The sequence below is a fragment of the Sciurus vulgaris genome (genome assembly GCF_902686455.1).
Source record: "Sciurus vulgaris genome assembly, chromosome: 4".
In the NCBI taxonomy this organism is placed as follows: Eukaryota; Metazoa; Chordata; class Mammalia; order Rodentia; family Sciuridae; genus Sciurus; species Sciurus vulgaris.
The window spans coordinates 154,881,558-154,899,202 of record NC_136464.1 but is presented as its reverse complement, the minus strand read 5'-3'; the positions used below and the strand labels follow the sequence as shown (position 1 = coordinate 154,899,202).

General features: G+C 36.3%; 1 protein-coding gene across 10 annotated transcripts in view; it reads right to left on the bottom strand.

Moving 5' to 3' along the window:
- DCLK1 (doublecortin like kinase 1) overlaps nucleotides 1–17,645 on the bottom strand; it is a 329,057-nt gene that overhangs the window by 55,558 nt on the left and 255,854 nt on the right. For 6 of the 10 annotated variants that reach the window (XM_079137379.1, XM_079137378.1, XM_079137380.1 and 3 more), the window contains 2 exons: nucleotides 5,825–5,909; nucleotides 1,833–1,941 (listed from right to left, as the gene is read on the bottom strand). In XM_079137379.1, the coding sequence (XP_078993505.1) occupies nucleotides 1,833–1,941; nucleotides 5,825–5,909 (194 nt within the window). The other 4 variants (XM_079137383.1, XM_079137377.1, XR_013763386.1 and 1 more) reach the window with 3 other exon arrangements.

The following is a 17,645-nucleotide window of genomic DNA, read 5'->3' as shown; positions in this document are numbered from 1 at the left end:
AACTCAATTAGTGATTTAATCCCCTGAAAGGGATTAACTGAGTGGTAACTGAAGTGGTAGGGTGTGGCTGGAGGAGATTGGAATTGGAGTGTGGTTTTGGGTATATATTTTGTATCTGGAGAGTGGAGACTCTCTCTCTGCTTCCTGATGATGTGAGCTGCTTCCCTCTGCCACACTCTTCTTCCATGATGTTCAGTGTTCAGCCTCACCTAGATCCCTGAAGAATGGAGCAGGCCTTCTATGGAGTAGGACCTCTGCTACCATGAGCCCTCAAATAAACTTTTCCTTATAAAATTGTTCAGGTCAGATCTTTTAGTCACACCAGTGAAAAAGCTGACTAAAACAGATCATTATGATGATCACATGAGATGTCTATAACCTACGGGTCTCATAGATAGTTTAGGCTCACTAAACGGTGGTTGCTCCTGTCTAAAGAGGACCCAGGAAAGTAATGCGATATTTTCTGTATTTGCCAGTAAGGCAGCAAGTGGTCAAGCTCCATGGTAAGTGTTGGGAATTTAATGGGAGAAAGGGGAAAAGGTGACCTGGCAGATGCATAAGGAGATTTTCAATCTCTTGACTTCTTCTCTTCCCTTATTGAGAGTGACTGCCACGGTGGGTGGCTGTCTCTGCTGCAAATATTCTAGTCCAGCTGGCATGTTGGAGTGGAGCAAAGTTTGAGAGCAACTGCACGAGGGTAGCTTAATGAAGGCCCTGCTACCTTGGTTGGGGAAGCATCCTCCAGGGACTGTCAAGGGGTAGAGGGAGTACACAAGTGGATATTGGCCAAAGTGATATAAGGCCTGGTGTAGACTTCATCTCTAATGTGGCACGGAGCTGTGCTTCTAAATTAAAGCCCTTGGAAAAGGACCAGCTGTGGCTCTTCAGGGATAATGCTTTCTCTGGTCTGAGGCATTTTCTGTGAGTGGCAGTATAACACATAAGAGTGTGATTATCTTGTGGCATTGAGGAACTGGTAAGAGTGTCCACTCTCATCAGGAGCAGAGAAGGGTGAGAGAGTCATGTGCAGCCCAGACCAGCCCCAGACCAGCTCCTTCAAGGAATGAGATTGGTGCCCCTTGACTTCTCAGTACTCTGCCCACCCAACTTTGAGAAGAAGCTGCAGGAATGACCTAGACCTCTAAAGCAAGCAAGTGTCCAAGAACAGAAATCCAAATCTGAGACTGAGCTGAGGGTTTGAAGTCACCTTGGTCTGTAATTTTATTAGTTGTTACTTTTCCATCTAGTAGCTACCAGCTACTGTCCTTGAGTCGGTCATCAAGAATCCAGGGATAAATCCTTCACTTTAAACCTATCTCCTTGACTCACAGAATACTTGGATTATCCATTTTAATAGATTTTAGTGCATTAAGCACCATTTTTGTTGGCACCAACACACACATTTAAAGCTTTTCAAGGTTATTGTTACATGCAATTTTATGATAGTACCCATTAGAGATTTAAACTATACATGAGGACATTCTGACCTCTATGAAATATGCCTCAAAGAGAATCAGGAAAAACTATTCAATATTTTTTTTTTTTAAACAAAGTAGAAACTTACCTGAAAGACCTGGCAAAGTTTCACCCAGTACGTTTAAAAAAAAAAAAATCAAAGTCCTTAATTTATGGATCACCCCAGAAATCACTACATTTTTCAAGTTGTTAAGTAGTTTTTCTTTAATTTTTTTTTTTTTTTTTTTTTTTTTTGCATCTGGGGTTGAGACATTAACTTATTCCATATGTACCACAGACTACAAATAGAGACACAACCTGGGAAAACAATGCCAAATGTCTCATTTCAAATTCTACACAAATGGTACTCTTCTCACCTTTCTACACATTCCTTGACAACAGCAAAATTTCCATCTCCTATTGTTCTTCCGACTTTATATCTTTCTGTTATTGTGGCTGGAATCTGGAAGCCTTCCTCCGACACTTCTGAAAGAATCATTAGTATGTTTTTATTGGTAGAAAAGGGGACACAGATGTTGCACAAAGGGGACATTTATAAGTATCATCTAATAGACTGGAACTGATTCAGACTCAATATGTCATTTTCTGTACGTGAGGCAATGGCCCCCCTCCCTTGCAGACGTTGTATATACTCAACAGTTTTTACTAAGACAAATGATAAACTAAAAGGAAACGTATGGGGTCCACCTCCACTCGTGTAAGTACTTGCAGTTAGGATTCTGAGGAGGAAGTTTCTTTCTTTCTTTCTTTCTTTTTAACTTCATGCCAATTTGATCAATAGCGTTTATTCAATATCTACTGAGGTTAGAGAAATGACATTGCTCCATATGGCACAGAGAAAAATGCAGTTCTTAAGGGTCTCTGGACTGACTGCTTGACATTGAACCAGCAGGAAAAATGCCTCTTGTTTGGACACTGGGTTTTACTACATCCTGAAATGGAGATCTCCGTAAAATTCCTTATGAACTAAGCATTGATTGCCAACCTTCCCCAGTATCAACGAGCAGGTTTTAGACAAATGTTCTCACTAGCAACCTGCATAGCAGATGTTGAATTGAAATTGCACTATCTATTATGTCTGTGAACAGAACAGTTTTGTACTTTCAATTATGTTAGTGCCACTAACACAACACATTTTCTCCCTGAAAATGCATTTTGAAATATTTTACAAATGCCTAATAATGCTTTAAATATCCAAGGCCATAAAACTAAATAAGCCATGCTTAGGTCACATAAATATACTGGATAACCTTTAACATGTTAGGGGTGTAAAAAGCCTTTTATAGCTGGGCTCTAAAATTTACATGCTTTAAAGTTATAAATCCTAGCTTTCCCCCAGGCATCTTGAATGCAAAAAGGGATGGAAGCCTAGCAGGTTTTCTAAATGTGTTCCTCTTTTGACCTTAAGTGAGACTAAATATTTCTTCTTAAAATGAATTGCAAACCTTAGGTGGTGAAGGGGCTTTCCAATAATTTTTGCATATCACATTTGGTTATTGTTGGGAATGACAAATCTTTGGAAGCCTACTATAGGACCTTTATGCTGGTCATATGATGATGTGTAGTCAGCACCACTCTGGGCTCTAGAGTGGGTAGAATTTCTGGAAATTATCTAAATGTAGAACATTTGCAATCACTGCTATTGCTCTAGACATTCATACAACCTCTTCATCTCTTTATTAGTGAAGCTACTAGAAACCATCTAGGTGATATCCGGAATAAAGTGAGGGCTGGAGTCAATGCCCCCTCCCTTACCCTACCAGGGAAAGAAACCATGTTTTTGCCTCTGAAGAACTCAGTCTGAGGATTTTTGTCTTCCATGAGAATGATAAGAAATGCACAAGGATGTTTCAAATTCACTGCAAAGCACCTAAATTTACAAAATATCTCCCAAGTGATGGCCTTGAAGTTCTTGAGACTCTTTGTACATTGGTAATAAAAGTGATCATCCCTGGCTGTTGGGACAGGTTTGCCCTATAGATGGGAAATGAAAAGAGGTATTTTGACCCTCCCTTCCCATGGAAGCATCCACAGAAGCACCCATTCAAAGCACAGGGCTTCAAACTAGATACAATCCTCCAAGTGCCAATCAGACATATTATTTAGTAAAACTGGTTAAAAAAAAAAGTGTGGAATATTAAACAGCAACAAAAATGAACAAACCATAACTATACTCAGCAGTATGAATAAGTCTTACCAATGTAAAATTAAGTAAAAGAATCCGATGTCCAAGAGTACATCTTATTATTCCATATAAATAGAGTTGTAAAACTGTTGAAAATAATTTATGATGTTATGTGTCAGGATAATGGTTATCTTTTGTATGGGATAAATGAAGTGGGCCACGGAGGATATTTTGGGGTTCTGGAAATATTTAATTTCTTAATGTGGATGCTGGCTGCAGTTTGTGAAACATCTTTAAGGTATACACTTCTGAATTATATACTATCCTGTATGTAAATATATTGAAATAAAAAATTGTTAAAGTGAAAAAAAAAAAAAAAAGCACAGGGCTTGAGTTTGTTTGTTAGTTGTTTCCTGATTATTGATAAAAGGTACTTTTAAGGCTGTTGGCCAAGAAGGCTCAGCAAAAAGCTTAGTCAAAGACCATTTCATTTCATTAGGCAAATAAAACACATCAGAACGAAAGTGTCTTCTAGGTGGCTGAATTACAAACATGGAATAGCTAAAAAGTGTGATATTGCATGGTAGCCAGGAAACGATTCTGTGTGTGTATGTGAAATGAAGCAAGCTTTATGAAAAATACTTTAGAAAGATTGTCAATATAATGAAACGTAGCAATTAAGTTGCAATGATGATTTAGAGTTCAGGTAAAAATATATATTTTTGTCTCTTGGGAAGGAAGACTGCTTAAAAGGCTTAAGTATTTAAGAGAGCGATATATTTAAATTTCATTTAAATATAAAGAATTGCCATTTTACTTCCATTTATAACATATTTCTCAAAATAAGACTGATAAGGAATAAAAAATGTAACTTTCAGTTAACAAAATATAATACATTTTAAAAGCATATGATAAATTTACTTTTCTCAGAGAAAGCTGTGATTTCCTTACTTTTTATGAAATACCATAAAAATATATGAGTTTAGTATCATAAGTCTTCATTTCCAAGACCCTTAATTTCTCACACCCATATGTGCCTGAAATAACTGATATTAGATCATTCTTAGATTGAATAAACTTCCCTCTTAAAGATTCACAACAAATGTATATAGCAAAGACTGAAAAATACTGAAATAGTAGTATTTCATTTTAAAATTAGAATATTTAAGTACTTAGATCTTCTCAGATATATTTCATCAGGAAGCTCAGACCAGATTTTTCCTCTTACTGCCATCATGAATTATATTATCAGTATATAAGATGTAAATCACACAGTCTCACCTTCTTGTCATAATAAAAGTGTCTCCCTTCACAGGGTGTTTATTTGAGAAAATAACAAGTAAAAGGAGTTGATTCTTTTTAAAGTGGCTTGATTAGAACACTTTTATACTTTTCCAAACACTTTTCCCTAGTCTATTTGAGCTGATAACAACCCCTAGGGAGGAAATAGATGTGTTTTACCAACCCATTTTACAGAAGCACTAGGACATGGAGAGTTGAAGAGGCTTGCCCCAAACCACCCAGTGAGTTAGCAAAAAAGTTGATCCTGGGATTCAGGTCACTTGATAACCTCACATTGAACGTCTAAAAACTGAATTAGGGACTGGGGTTGTGGCTCAGTGGTAGAGCGCTTGCCTAGCATGTGTGAGGCACTGGGTTTGATTCTCAGTGCCTCATGTAAGTAAAGAAATAAAATAAAAGTCCATCAACAACCAGAAATATTATAAAAGTATTTTTAAAAAATGAATTAGCTTAATTTTTTTTGCAGTTGTCTCTAGCTAATTCTTTTGGCAAAGCGATCATTTCATACATTGAGTTCACGTCCCTGAGAGCACATCTGTGGCTGTAACAGTCAAGAGAGCCAATAGCCTCTAATACAAGAAAAGGGAGCAGAGTTTGGGAACACAAGGGCAGTGGTTACCCTCTGTTATTTCCAAAGCGGGCAACATCTGGCCTTCCTAGGAAACATACTCTCAGAGGAAGTGAAACATCTCCATCCGAGGCCAACTCCCTCTTCCCATTCTCAAAGAGCACATCTCAGTCCCTTTCAGGAGCTGTGTTCAATCCCAGCCCCTAATCATTGACCCTCATGAACTGCTTGGGTTTGTCCTTTTCCTTCTGCTTGAGCTGTAGACAGTTTTTCAGAGCTAACTTTGCCAACCCATCCTCTGCCCCTATAAAAGCGGGGCCTTCTCCTCAGATACCAAGTCCCAAGCTCATCACCTTCCCCAGGGCCATCGTTCTCATCCATTGAGCTGCAGACTTTGGTGGATGCAAGTGAAGTAGAAGAGCCACCATGCTGGGAGCTCTGTAAGGGAACAGAAACAGAAAATAAAAACACCGCGTCAGTGTGACTGAATCTCCACGTGCGACCCCAGCCCAGCATCTCAGCGGAGAGCTTCACCGATACTCAGGGAGGTTTGATTTTCACATTTGGAAAAGGGGGCCACACCTCCCTCCCCGACTATTAACCAGTAGTAGGTTGTGTTGACTGATCAGGCTTATCATTGTAGACCTGGATATTCCATGACTTCTTATTCCTCTTTCTCAAAATTAGTAGCCTTTAGCGCATAGTTTGGGTTTGGCAGATTTTAAGAATCTCACCTCAGACAGTCTGTTGGCAAAGGAGACTAAACATGATATCATTTTGATCTTATCCACTATCTTTTCTATTCTTGCCATAGAAAAAATTCTCTCCAGTTTTTTAATGAGCTATCCTAAAAAAATAAAAAAGACTTCGAAGTTTCCTAAAGACTTTAGGAGAAAGGCAAAAGAATGGATTTGTTCATTCCACTTAGAGATAAAGACACAAGCCTTAAACAGGTTATCAGTTTGTTAAATGTTACATAATATGTCCGAGGTTAAAAACAAGAACAGGGGCTGGGTGGCTCAGTGGCAGAGGGCTTGCCTAGCATGCATGAGGAACAGGGTTCGATCCTCAGCACCACATAAAAATAAACAAGGGTATTGCGTCCATCTGCAACTAAAAATTCTAAAAAATTTAAAAAAAGAAAAAACAAGAATAAAAACCTAGGTCTGGTGATTCCCTTGTAGCTTTGATGGATTTTGACTCAAGATCCCTGGCAACGAACAGGGTAACAACTATACTGGAGAGCTCAAAAGACAAAATAAAACCAATTATTGAATGTTATGTTTGGCTAGGGGCCGGTACTTTAACAATGAATATTTCCATCTCTGCCTCTATTTCTTGAGAAAACGATTTTCACATTGCAATGCTATTTCTAAATAGTGAATACAGCTCGTCCTAAAAGATCTTCCTTCTGTTTCCCTGGGTTTATCCACTTGATTGGCCTGATGGGAGCAGGAGGCGGTGAGGGGGCGGCTTTGGCTCATGGTGCTGGCTGTCTGTGGAGCAGAGAGAAGGGAAAGAGCATCTGTAGTTGAATTGATTTGAAGAGGGGACAAGAAGCAAACTTGACCTACTTTTCCTCTGCTTACCTGCTTCCCTTCAACCTCCTCCCCCTTCCATCCAGCTTTAACTGTACACAAAGTAAGGGGATAAGAGAGGTTTTATATAGTTCATTGTACACAACTGTCTCCTGCAGAGGAAATTAAATGATTTTAGTTTTCATAGAAAAGATTGATGTAGTTGGGGAAAAGGCTACCTAAATCATTGCAAGGCCAGTTGAATCAAGCACCACAAAATATTCTCTTGGCTGTGACAAAGATAAGCAATCCCATAGGATGATTTCATCAACCATCAGCGCTGACAGTTGACATGATTGGGATGAAATATCTTACAGGATATTCTAGAAATTCTGTCATTACTCTTGTATATCCCTGACTGTCATTAAATTTGTATGCTATGCCTCTTATTTTCCAGCAACATCAAAATCAAAATCACCCATCAATAAACCTGATGACTTGATTTGCTTTTTTTTTTTCCCCACCATCTTCTCTCATCCAACTTCTCTTGGTGACTGGTAGCACCAATTTGGCACAGGTTAGGCTAGAAAGAGGAATTCAGATCCTAGCCTCAAAACAATTTGTTTTAGTGTGACACTAACTGGATTCATAACCCATTTGGTCAGAGGGACTATAAACATATAAGCTTCTACACCGTGCTCTGCTGAATTTTATGAATGTCTATTTGTGAAAACCTTGAATTTATATTACTGGAACAGGAGGCTGAGACAAGGCAGATTTAGTATGTTGATAACTGGAGAAAATAAACATTAACATGACCACATTTGAGGGGAAGGTATGTGTTTTCCAGAACAGTGAGATCCTTTATCTCCCCTGTTGCTGCAGATCATGAAGTGTCTAGCATGGAGGCTTTCTCTTCTGGGCTCTCTGGTCCTTGAATTTCTCCCAGCAGCATCACTAGGGGTGTTTAATTAGGTAGACACATTGTGGGTTGAGGTGGCAAGTGCTGCCTTGTCATGCAGGGTTTAAAATTTTAGAATACAAAGACACGCTCTTTCATCAAGCACCCAAAACTAACAGACCAGCAGTGTGTTTCCTAGCAAATAAGCCCACAATTTCTATACTCAGTTCCAAAAGCTTGTTCTTTTAATAAGAATATCAGGAACTCAATGCTGGACTCTGACCCAAAGTATATGAAAACATCTTTTAAACTGTAACATTTTATAAATGCATTATTCACTAAACTGCCTTATCAACCAGTGAATTTCACTTTCGACAGTGCCACCAAATGTTGGTTGTCCTGAATGCGTGCCACAATGCCAGCTGTGTTTTCTCTACCACATGAATAAAAATCCCTCAAGGTTTTTAAGCTCTGTTTAGAAAAAAACAAAAAACAAATAAACAAAGAAAGAAGCAAACAAAAAACCAGTAGGGTTAACGCAAGTTTGTTTATGTTGACAATTACTTATTTTCAACTTTAGTTTTGTGCTTTTGAAAATGAGTCACAGGTAGTTTCCAATTTCCTGCTGTCCGAGGATAGCAGATGATTGACAGTTTCAAGAGAAAAATTTATTTACTTATAAACAGGGTACTTTGGAAAGTTCCTGTTTTGCGTGTTATGATCAAATAGAGTAAAATAACTGTATTAAACTTCTAATTGTGTTATTTCTTTTTTTTTTTCCTCAAAGAAAATGGTGACTGCTACATGCTTTTCCCAGACAATGGCCCTGACCATTTATGGGTTTGAAGAACTTGAGGGACTGGAATGGACCTTAAATATTACCTATTTTACCCCACTTCCATCAAATTCGCCACTACAAAGAATTCAGCTGGGTGGTCAGATGGCTTTTGTCCAAACATTGCAGTACTGAACTTGTTACTCCCAGAGGCAACCCTTAATTATTAATATGGGGCAAAGTAGAAGTTCCTTAAGTTACATTAAAATCATGTCCCTCTTTATTTCCCATTGATTGTTCCTGCCTCTTATCTTTAGCATCAGCCAGTACAAATCCAGTTCATTTTCACCTGACAGTTCTGTAGGTATTCAGAACAGCCATGGACTCCTGGGTCTGTTCTCTCAATTTGCATATTCCCAGCTGCTCTGGATGTTCATCCTGTGACAGAGCTCCATCACTCCTTCACCCTCAAGTGGACATACTCAGCTCTCTTTAAGGCTGATGCTTAAAACTGAATGCAACTTTCTAGGTGTGTTCTGACCAGCCAGAGCATAGAGGGGGCAGAGTTTTCTTTCTCATAAATACAATATTAATTCCCTTCAATATCATATTGTTTTATCAAGGGTGCCATGTGTTTTAACCTTCCACTGAGCTCACAGGTGTGTCTCCTTTCCCTATTCTGTATTTCAGAAATTAGTGTTTTGGAGCAAGTCCAAGGTTTCACATTTATTGACATTAAATGTCCCCTTTATTACATTCATATTCTTCCAGTCTGTTATTCTTTGAATCCTGATTTTGTCACTTAACATTTTTGCTCTCTCTCTTTCTCAGTTGAAGTCATTTCAGTAATCAGCATGACCCTTAAGTATGACTGTCACTAACCTATGTATTGTAACTTAGATTCTCCTGGAACATTTGGTTTTTACCCACAAGTCTGACTGAAGGATTTTGATAATAGTAAACAGAAAATGTGTAAGTTCTTACTCTTTGGAGTTGACCTAATGATATTTGCTAGACTTTAAAACTTATGACTAACAAAAGCTGAAAAGTCCACCTCTAGTTTTGATGGCTTCTAAATGAAGCTGATTTACCTATTTAGTTTTTCTGAGCAGGTAAGACATTTTAGAAGGTGCAAGCTGATAAGATTTTATGTTTGCTTCAGTCAGTTTGCTAATTCCAAGGCATCTGGGTGTACAGTAAAAAGCATACAGTTATTTCAGAATTTAATGCAATTAGCAACTCTGAGAGGTGTTGTGACATTTGAAATGTCATCACCTCCAAACAGGCTTAATGGGAACCATCCGGGCAGGTTGCTGACACCTGGATACTTTTATGGCACACCTTCATAAAAGGACTGCCCTAAGTAAGAACACATCCTAAATGTAGCTAGTTAGCTTGGGATCATGAAAACAGATGGAGAACACATCACACTTTTTGAAGTAAGTGAGAAAGCTGACATAACAGCTCTAACCACATTTTACCAAGATGTAACTGATGACTATGTATTTTAAAAAAACAGTTCATTTTAAATGTTGTGAGTTACTCCTGCCACTTGTATTGATGTTGTCACCCAGCTGGGGTCCATGCTGCCTCAAGATATGGAAAATATCCAACTGATACAACAGAGGTAGACAAATCTCAGCAGACAGTTTTAGTTTTGGCTAGATTATTGTACTATTTCCATGTCACATTGTGTCTTGGCCAACAGTAAATGTTGATTTGGGAAATGGTTGAAAGAAATTTAGAAATCAAGTGGTCATGGTCATTGGTTTCTGGATCAACTTTATAAAGAAAACATAAGCCATAAACATTTAACAAACTCTAACAGCTCTCTTGGTAATTTTGGCTTTAGGTCTACAGAGGCTTTGAAGATGACCTGATAGAACAACATTAAATAGTAATATTGGTGTAGGAAGCTTGAGACCAGTAGAATCCTATGTAATACAGAAAAACCACAAATTTATTTTTGTCCCCAGGTGGTTACAGAATAAGTTTATGATATTAATCTGCAATGACTAATAAGAAACCCTGTTTTTGAAAAAAGGCAAAAAGGAAATGCCTTTTTCCAAATTCCTTTATCTGCATTCTTCATAATATGTTCAGCCTAAAATAAACTTTATGGCATATCACATAACTAACAGTGAATATTATAAAATTAATGAAGATCTTAAATTTCATAAAGATTTGGTTAACTGAGAGGAGGAGAAAATGAAAATGGGAATATTGGTATCACGTCTATGCTAGTAAAGCAACAGGAGCTAAGATTTTTTTTTTAAAACATCAATGTATTTATTTACAATTAGATTCATCTGTTTGTTGTATCAGGTGGTCTTCTTGGCCTCTATTTTCCAATCACTATAAATGCGGGTCAAGATCTATGTATTTGAGAAATTAGTGTTTTGGAGCAAGTCCAAAGATCTATAACTCACAATCTGAACCATTTGTCTTGAAAAGACTGTGCCATTGGGTAACTACGACATGCCTGCTGGCGAGTTACTCTTCATGAGATCATAGTTTGGATGGGGACCAGGAAGTCATCTCATGTATTCCCTCTGGATAGAGTAGCTCTCTGAAATGGGGTTCCCAACCTATAATGAGGGAACTCACTATTCTTCCAGGTACCTGCTATGTTTACTTGAAGCTCTGGTTCTATTAAGAAGAAAGTATGAATATCCTGTGGCAATTTTGTTAATCTGGAAATATTCCCTCCAGTTGTACATTATTGCTCTGGACACTGATTAAATTTATCAAGGAAATAAGAAAGACAGCCAGTTAGAGTCAATTGATTCTAAAGTTAAAAATCCTCAGCCCTTTTATTTTGAGACAGAGTCTCACTATGTTGCTAAGGTCTTCACTAAACAGTTGAGGCTAGCCTTGAACTTCTGATCCTCTGTCTCAGCTTCTTGAGTTGCTGGAATTGCAGGTGTGAATCACCACACCTGGCTTATAATAGTTTTAATGTATTTTTTTCTAACTTGGCCAGCAGAATTTTTTATTCTCCTTTACACTATATTATGAATGAGCTATGTTATGAATTTTGTCCTAAGCTAAAGTTGAAGAATCAAGTTTTAGCATTAATTAACTATATTTATTTATCCATGCTTTTAAAATAAATAGCTTGCATACATACATATACATATAAACATGTTCACATGTAAAATTTTCATCTGCAAATTAGATGACCTTGATAAAAAGACCTTTAAGCCCAGAATACAGCTCATAGTTTTAAAAAATGCATGTTAGTTTCTTTTTTTCCAATCAGTTGCCAATTTGTCCAACAGATTCACCTTAAGACAACCGTTAGAGGAAGGCATATTACTGATTTTAATGCAACCAAATGAAACAGAATTCCTCATCACATAATTTTCTTACATTGCTTTCATTATATTTTATACTTTGGATGTCCCATGGTGCTATTCTGCAGTATCTCAAGCATCACTTGCTGATTTATTCACAAGAATGCCATCTACATGGTCATCAAGTCACCTTTACTCCATGCAGTCACTTCAATTCCAATATCTAGTCATTAAGTTTTCTGAAAAAAACTCACTGAACAACATAGGCAGTTTTTCCTGTTTATTATATAGTTATTCTAAGATGGTGTCACAAAGTTAACTTCAAGAGGAATAACATGGTCTGTTGTGAAATACAAGGTACAAATTTACAATGAAACCACAGCACAAAGTGATGGAACATTCAAAACTGGGTAGTTCAATGAAACATTTCATTAATCCTTGGTTCTACAAAACTCTGCTGATGGCCTGATGTGATGGATTAAAATATATTGCTGTTCAAAAATATTTTTAACACCAAATGCCCTTTTTTTAAAGAGGAGAATACACATCCAAGCAACTCAAATTGTAAGCAGAAAGTATGTCACCTCTTTATAAAAAGCTTACCGAAATTTGTAACATTCATAGTATATTTCAAAGTAAAGAAACCTTAGAAAAAAATAAACTCAATTCCTTGCTTATGGATGAGTATAAACTCCTTAAAACACACATCAAAAGAAAATTAACTTTCATAGTTCTTCGCCTATAAACCTTCTGATACTACCCTGGCTTCAAAAACATTTTGTGGCCATATATAATACAAACACCCATGTATTACATGCATCATTTATACTATCTTGGAATTTATCCATCCTCTTTACTAAAATGAACCACATTTTAAAGACACATATATCATGCACCCTTAAAAATTACTGTAAGGGCCTCTGACTTCCTATTTTTTCCACATGCATTACAGGCACAAAATTACAAATATTTTTCAGCTGACAGCAGAGCAAACTGTATCAGGCAATTGGTATACTCAATTCAATATGTCTCAAATTTTCACACTATACCATTGTAGGATATCTCAATCAAATACAGTTGTCACTAACATGCACAATTAGAGGGGCTAGCAAGGCTAACAAAAATATGCACAAATGAGCAAATGTACACACAGTAAATTCAACCAATTAGCATTTTCAAGTGTGTATATATTTATGTGAATATATACACACATAGAGCAAGTATATTCAAAATATGTCAACAGTTTAGAATAATGACTTAAAAAAACATACAGAATTGCCTTACAGGTTATCTGGCTTTGTTATTAAGCTTACTTCAAATCAAACACACTTTGGAGTCTCCTCTATTTGTTTTAACATAATATTCTTCTCCTTACAACTCTACAAACCAATATTTTTTTTTTAGTGAATATTGATTGACAATCACTACAGTCATCAATACACACACAAAATAGGAAAACATCAGTTATAGTATTCAATCATTTTAAGGAATCAAACACCAAGACATTAAAATATAAATATTAATGTGTTATTTAATAGTTAACACAATATCAGATTTGTCTAGATTTCAATTTTTGTTTATCCAGATTTCATTTTTTTTGGATAAATCAGTACATCTGAATATTAAGAAACATTTTGTCATATGAGTTTGGCAAAGAGTTTTTGAACTTAAATGTGTCCCAAATGATACGTCACAGTGTAGCACTTTATGATATAAAGGTTTACATATGATTCTATAAGAGCCAGTAACTTATAAGACTGTGTCACAAATACCATACTTTGCTATTTATGGTCTATACACATACATGAATACTTACATAGGCACACCCACGGACACACTGAGCCCTGCAAATTCACAAAACACCCACACACCTGTATAGATATATGGCCACTATGAAAAATTTAATAATCCAATAGGCAAAATATGTGGATTCATTTTTTTAGGAATATTCTTCTCTAGTCTCATCCACTTTTATTTAGAGATATGGCTTTTATAATTTTGTTTTTAATTTGAAAAAAAGAAAAAGCCCATCATGTATAGATCTTCAAGAGATGCCAGTGGAATATCCCTGCTGATTAACTCAGGGACTCTGTATGGTACATTAATGCTGGTACAAATGTTTTAGAAAATGTTACTTGGTTTTGAAATATTTAGATGAGCTAATATATTTATGCAGGGATGTACACAGTTGGGTGGACCTGAATCTTCTTAAAAGTCTATGGCAGTACAGAAACACTTTAAATTTCCCCCATTTAATTGATGAGGCAAAACAAAGAAGAATATCCCACATGGCTTTCACACCTGTAGTCTTTTGAGTTTGCACTGAACTCCACATTTTTTATATTACTAGGTTTTACACTTCTAAAATGCTGAAAGCAGGGAAATGTTTCTAATACATTTTTCTACAATATCTATATCTAAGAAATAAAAAGTGAGTGCAAATGAGAAAGTTTCAAGCTTTCCACTATAGCACAAGATCTTCAAAGCACTTTTAAGGATTACCATAAGGAAAAAAATGCATGGCTTTTGCTGGAGTGCTCTCCTGCTCAGTAGATCAATTTTAAAATTCAGTGTCTAATTTTGCAAAAGAATTCTGTAAGTAAGCAAATCTTAAGTGCCTATAAATCACCAATTTGGTTCCAGCAATGAACTGAAAACTTATGGTTTGTTGCTAAGGATTTTCTATTTCTGCTTTTGTGTAATAGAATTATGCCCTGCATAGAGAAAGATCTCAAAGTCTATAAGTGGTGTGCTATTTCAATCTCGGAGGGACTTTAGTTTCAAAAAGTAAATGATATATATTGCCCCTGAACAGTCCTTTAATAAAAGTCATATGTTCGAAAGATTAAATGCTGTGGAATAGCATTTCCCTTGGAACGGCTTGAATGGAAAGTTGGCCATGATATCTATCGGCAATTAGTATAAGTCCAGTTTCTTTTTGCCGTGTCTAAACAAAGCCGTGGGCTTTATATCAATTGGCAATATCTGCCACTTATACAGAACAAATAGCATTTATTGGACCTCTCTAAGCAGTAGTTGTCCATAAGATTGACAGTGCAGGGAAGTTGAAATTACTGGAATTTATTTTTGTTCTGGACCATCTGACCCCACCAGATTTAAGTTAACTGTTCCACTGCTTTCTCTGCATTTTTGACAGTTTAGTCAAATACATACTAATCTTTTATGGACTCAACTGTATTAAGTAATGCATTTTACAAAGACATAACTAAAACAGACACCAGCAGAGGCAGCCTCACAGATGTTTACTGTTTCAGCTAAGACAAAGCAGTCTTTTGATCTCAGCAGGAGTCTCTGTTCATTTCTATTGGAAACAGTTTTAAAACCTGAGGTCTGGAACAGGTATTATTATGAACTGTTCTTTCAAGATGGAATGGTTCAGTTTGCAGTTCTCGAATAACCTGCCAGAGAAGTGTCTTTCTCAACAGACAGGATAATGAGGCACTAATTATTATAGGGCTAAGTTTTCAAATGCCGTTAGATTGCCTGGACTTTTTTTTTTTTTTTTTCCTTCTTTTGGTTGGAATATTTAATTCACTTGTAAAGTGAGATGATAACATAGGTAACTATAAACCAGATGGTAAAATTTGCTAGTTGAACAATTTACCAACGAGATAAATCAATAACATTTAAAACACTGTATGACAACTGAATTTCTCTCCATCTTGAATCAAATGTTTTCAAATTGTTTTGAAGTGAAATTTGAAAAAAAATTCAAATAAAATCCTCCAAATGGCATAATACATTTTAAATTTATCACCTACTGAGATATGTCAAGCCTGGAGAATATCAAACCATGCTTTATAAGTCTTAAATTGTTAGTGTTTGAACTAGTAGAAGTAAATGATCACAGGATATGACTTACACACAATAGACCATACACATTAAATTAATTTCTAACATTCAGGTTTAAAAATAATTGTTTTATGTTTAAGCAAAGCTGACTATAATTTTTAAAATAGAAGACTGAGAGCAGAATTAGTAGGTTAATGTTTGACAATGGGTTATAATCAGACTTACTTGATTTAACACAAAAGGAGTTTTGCATATGAACATTTCCAAAACAATAGCAAAATTCAGGATTTATCAAAATGAACAATTAGATATTTTTGGCCTAATTTATACAGCACCATTTCAGGGAATTCGGATTCTCAAAATTAATTTGTTTTTAGAAGTCTAGGCATTTTTTTTTAAGCTCTGTGTGTTAAAAGATAAAAATCCAAGCTGCAGGCTTTACACATTTGAAAATCATATATACGGTTGTAGGGAAGAATTTTATCACTTATAGCAGTACCATTGAATAAGTTCTCGTATTTTTATATAGATTAAACTCTATTTATGTTGTTTCCCAAAAAATGACAACTTTAAAAAATGAAATTTATTTGACAAAAACAAGTTTCTAATGCTCAATGGTAATCTTCAAGAGATGGGTCCTTGACATAAGCTTTTTCCCCTTAACATATTAACCCACAAAATCATAAGAAGTTTTTTCTATCCAGAAAGAAAAAAATCTAATATTTTCATTATTTTATAATAAAAGTAGCTCAAAAACAGTTATCCAAATTTTACAAAGAATACAACTTTAAGAAAAAAATGTTTGCTAGTGCCATTTTTGTGCTCCTTTACAACAAGTACAGAAAAGTTGTATGGTACGTCTTCTTACAATTAAAAAGAGAACCCCATCTATGGAAATGATGCTTCTACAATGCTCCATTGTTAGCATGTTCCTGTACTCAATATTGGATCCATATATGAAATTTATGTACAGCCAGGTCTCACACAGAAATCTCAGCAATTGAGCAATATTGTGTTCAAACTCCTTGTAATCAAATCAAATGGAGGAGATATTAAAAAAAAAATCTTTCCTTCAAGGACAAATATCATGAATACAAAATGCCTATGTATTGTATTTTGTATGATTTGGTCTTCACTATTTTAAAGTATGCAAAACTCTTTTGTGCATTTTGCTGTTAGACGTTTGCTTAGGAAACGTGAACCTTCACCCATCACAAACCATATACATTGCTCCATTGTGTCTTTTACACTGAGTCTCCTACTGAGTCCAAATCATCCGATGAGAGGGGGCGGTACAGGTCCTGTAAGATGAAGGGCGGTACAGATTCGTTTACTTGGCTTTCGTGGGAGCCCTGTTGCTCTCCTAGGAGCAATCCTGAATGGGCATCCTTGGTTTCTAATACAATTAGACCTCCCAAAGTCATCAGCTTTGGAGAAGAGAAAAGATAACAATAGAGAAGCCATCTACATAGAGAACACAATGCAGATGTCATCTTATCAACCAGAAAAAAATGCTGCCTAATCTATTTGTGAGCTTTTGTTTGCTGTGTTCAGTTGAGTTCTGGTCCCAGAGGTTTACAAGGCCAACTCAGCTACTCTGTGCTAGGCAATTCTTCCATGAACATTTCCTTCCGATTCTGGGTATAAGAGGAATGTGCTTACCTCAAAAAATAATTTATCAGGAGCCCCAGCTGGCATTCAGTATATACTTGTCCCAGAGCAGCAACCCAGGTGTTGCATTTACACAGAGCATAAACCCAGTAAATGCTGCCTTTTCAAAATTTTATGTTTGGATGACAGGAAGAATGCATAGTTACCCCCATTCCTTCCCAGTCTCCTCCTTGTTCCCCAACTACTTGCCCATCTCCTTCC